The 2,490-nt window shown below is 40.0% G+C and overlaps 1 protein-coding gene across 1 annotated transcript; it reads right to left on the minus strand.

Moving 5' to 3' along the window:
• Window positions 1–502: 502 nt before the first annotated feature.
• Window positions 503–1,448, minus strand: LOC131308201 (zinc finger BED domain-containing protein RICESLEEPER 1-like). Its single transcript, XM_058335053.1, has 2 exons — window positions 646–1,448; window positions 503–551 (listed from the first exon to the last, which is right to left on the minus strand). The coding sequence occupies exons 1-2, from the start codon at window positions 1,157–1,159 to the stop codon at window positions 517–519; spliced, it is 549 nt and encodes a 182-aa protein (XP_058191036.1). The 5' UTR covers window positions 1,160–1,448; the 3' UTR covers window positions 503–516.
• Window positions 1,449–2,490: the final 1,042 nt, after the last annotated feature.

Below are 2,490 nucleotides of genomic sequence, written 5' to 3' on the forward strand. Positions count from 1 at the left end.
ACTCCAGGAGTTTAATCCACCTAAACTCCAGCAGTTCCAACTCAGCAACTTCTAAAATGATACTAGTATTTAACACCATTTGTTCACCGCAGAGCCAAAAAACAAAAACTCCTTCTCCATCCTTCGAATATACCAAATCCCAGTCCACTTATTTTTCTTTTCCTCACTTTTCACTCCACAGTTGAAATAAAATTTTAACCCTGGTGAATCAAAGTCTTTGAGAGCATCAAACAAATTCATGGCTTGCGTAGTTGGAACGACAACTAGTATCTTAAATCTCAGGATACTAGCAATGCCCACCCAACACAATAAACCCCAATTCTGCATTGGCAAATTCAATCGCCTCAATCAACTAGTACAAGAAATCAAGGTCTAAAAAGTCAACAGGTTTATTTTGCAAACAGGATCAAGATACAGTAATGTGTTTACCAAATGTTACGACTGTTTATTTGTGCATTACGTATCTACTGAAAGTAGTTAATTAGAGACAAGAAACAATGGATTACCTTACCCCTATTAACACCGTTGTTCGGCAACACTTGCTTCATCAACTGAAAGTATGCAAGTAACCCAAATATGAGAATATTTTTATAGAATTACAATAAATAACATTTATATATCTTTAAAGAATCAACATACACTTACTTCTTTTTTTAGGGGATTCAATCCAATCATTGGTAGTCATCAAAGCCTCTACGATATCCGGAAGTAAAGAAGTACGACTTTCATCAATTACCCTACCTCCCACACTAAACGCCGCCTCCGAAGCAACTGTAGTAGCCAGAACTGCCAAAATATCACGTGCCATCCTTGCCAAAGTAGGATATTTCCCACTGTTTACCTTCCGCCAATGTAAAATATTAAAGTCCTCGGTATTTGGAAACACAATCTCCACCAAGTACTGGTCCATCTCTGATTTCTGGAACGCATTGATGCTAGAAGCATGTGCCTTTTCGTACCACTCCTGAAAGCCATCCAAGTTATGTTTGGAAGAACCCATGAGCGCATGACTTCGACTCGAGCTACTACCCTCAAAAACACCTCCGCCACTGTCGTACTCATCAAAAAGCTTAGAAAAGATAGTACGGACCTTGTCAATGTAACTGGTGGACTCGTAAGGGCCATATATTCGCTCATAATAAAACTCCACCTCAACCATTTTGCATCTTGGGTCAAGAACTACATAAATTGCGAGGGCCAAGCAAGACTCGTCCCAATATTTTGCAAACTTCTAACTCATAGGCTTAGCCATCAAACGAAGAAAGTCATATTCACTTGTCTCCCACTTGTTAAGTTGCATTTGAATCTTGCATATCTCAGGAAAAAATACATTTGATGTGGGAAAACATGTGCCACTGAGATGACATGTGGCTTTAAAAAATACTTTCAAGCACTCACAAATTATGGTTGCTATCTCCCATTCCTCGTCTAAAGGATTGTGATCATAGTTCTTATCAATTAAGTCCAAGCGAGCAAATGCATCCCTCAAAGGTAATGTGGCTTTAAGCATCTCATAAGTGGAGTTCCATGGGGACTTTTTTCAAACCATTCAACTTCAATTGGCTCATTGCAAGATCAAATTTTTGTTTCCCAAAAGGGTACCGCTTCAAATACTGCACACTATCACGAATTTTCGATACCAAACTCGCAATAACTTTCAACCCATCTTGAACAATCAGATTAAGAATGTGTGCACTACAATGCACATGAAACAATGCCCCATTCGAACACAATAATGACTTCTCCTTTAACCAACTCTTTAGAAGCCTAACCATGACATCATTACTTGTTGCATTATCAACAACCATTGAAAACAACTTTTTGTCTATATTCCACTCCAAGATCAAATCCTTGATAAATCTTAACAAAGTCTCTCCATCATGCGGGTATTCAATCTTTTTAAAAGCAAGAATTTTCTTCTTGAGTTTCCAATTGTCAGTAATGAAATGCGCAGTCAAACATATATACCCAAAGTTTTGATGGTCCGAGGTCCATATATCAGTCGTCAGAGTCATCTTACAAGAAAGCTCATCCAAAAATGAGTACAACTTGCTCTTTTCAATTTCATAGACATTGAGTACATCAGCCCTACTGGTCTGTTTGGATGGTGTATTGTGAGGGGGATTGTGATATCCCCGCTTTTAATCCGTGGGGCCCAGCGGAACACGCCGTTTGGAAAGCTAAATGCAGGGGGGATTTCTGGTATTACCGATGGGTAGGGTTTGACCAGTTGCTGTGGAATCTCCCCTAATCCCCCACTATTTCGGACCAATCTACCCCTCGTAATCCCCCTTCTCCACCCCCAGGTACCCATTTCTTGTTGCAACTCTTCCCGCATTGGTTGTTCGAAGAGACGAGAGGTTTGTGATGATTTTGGGTGCTTTTCGATTTGGATTCGACCGGTGAGGTATGAGTTTATCTTTGTGCTTTTTCTGTTGCTACTCTTCCCGCACTGTCTCTCTGTTGCTGTTGCGATTCCATGGCAGTGTT

The sequence above is a fragment of the Rhododendron vialii genome, chromosome 11a (genome assembly GCF_030253575.1).
Source record: "Rhododendron vialii isolate Sample 1 chromosome 11a, ASM3025357v1".
Lineage (NCBI taxonomy): Eukaryota > Viridiplantae > Streptophyta > Magnoliopsida > Ericales > Ericaceae > Rhododendron > Rhododendron vialii.

Excerpts from the sequence above, each read along its gene's own strand:
- LOC131308201 (XM_058335053.1), bottom strand. The coding sequence starts at position 1,159 with ATGGTTGAGGTGGAGTTTTATTATGAGCGAATATATGGCCCTTACGAG. Across the intron at positions 552-645 it reads TGAATCCCCTAAAAAAAGAA|TTGATGAAGCAAGTGTTGCC; the intron begins GTAAGTGTATGT and ends GCATACTTTCAG.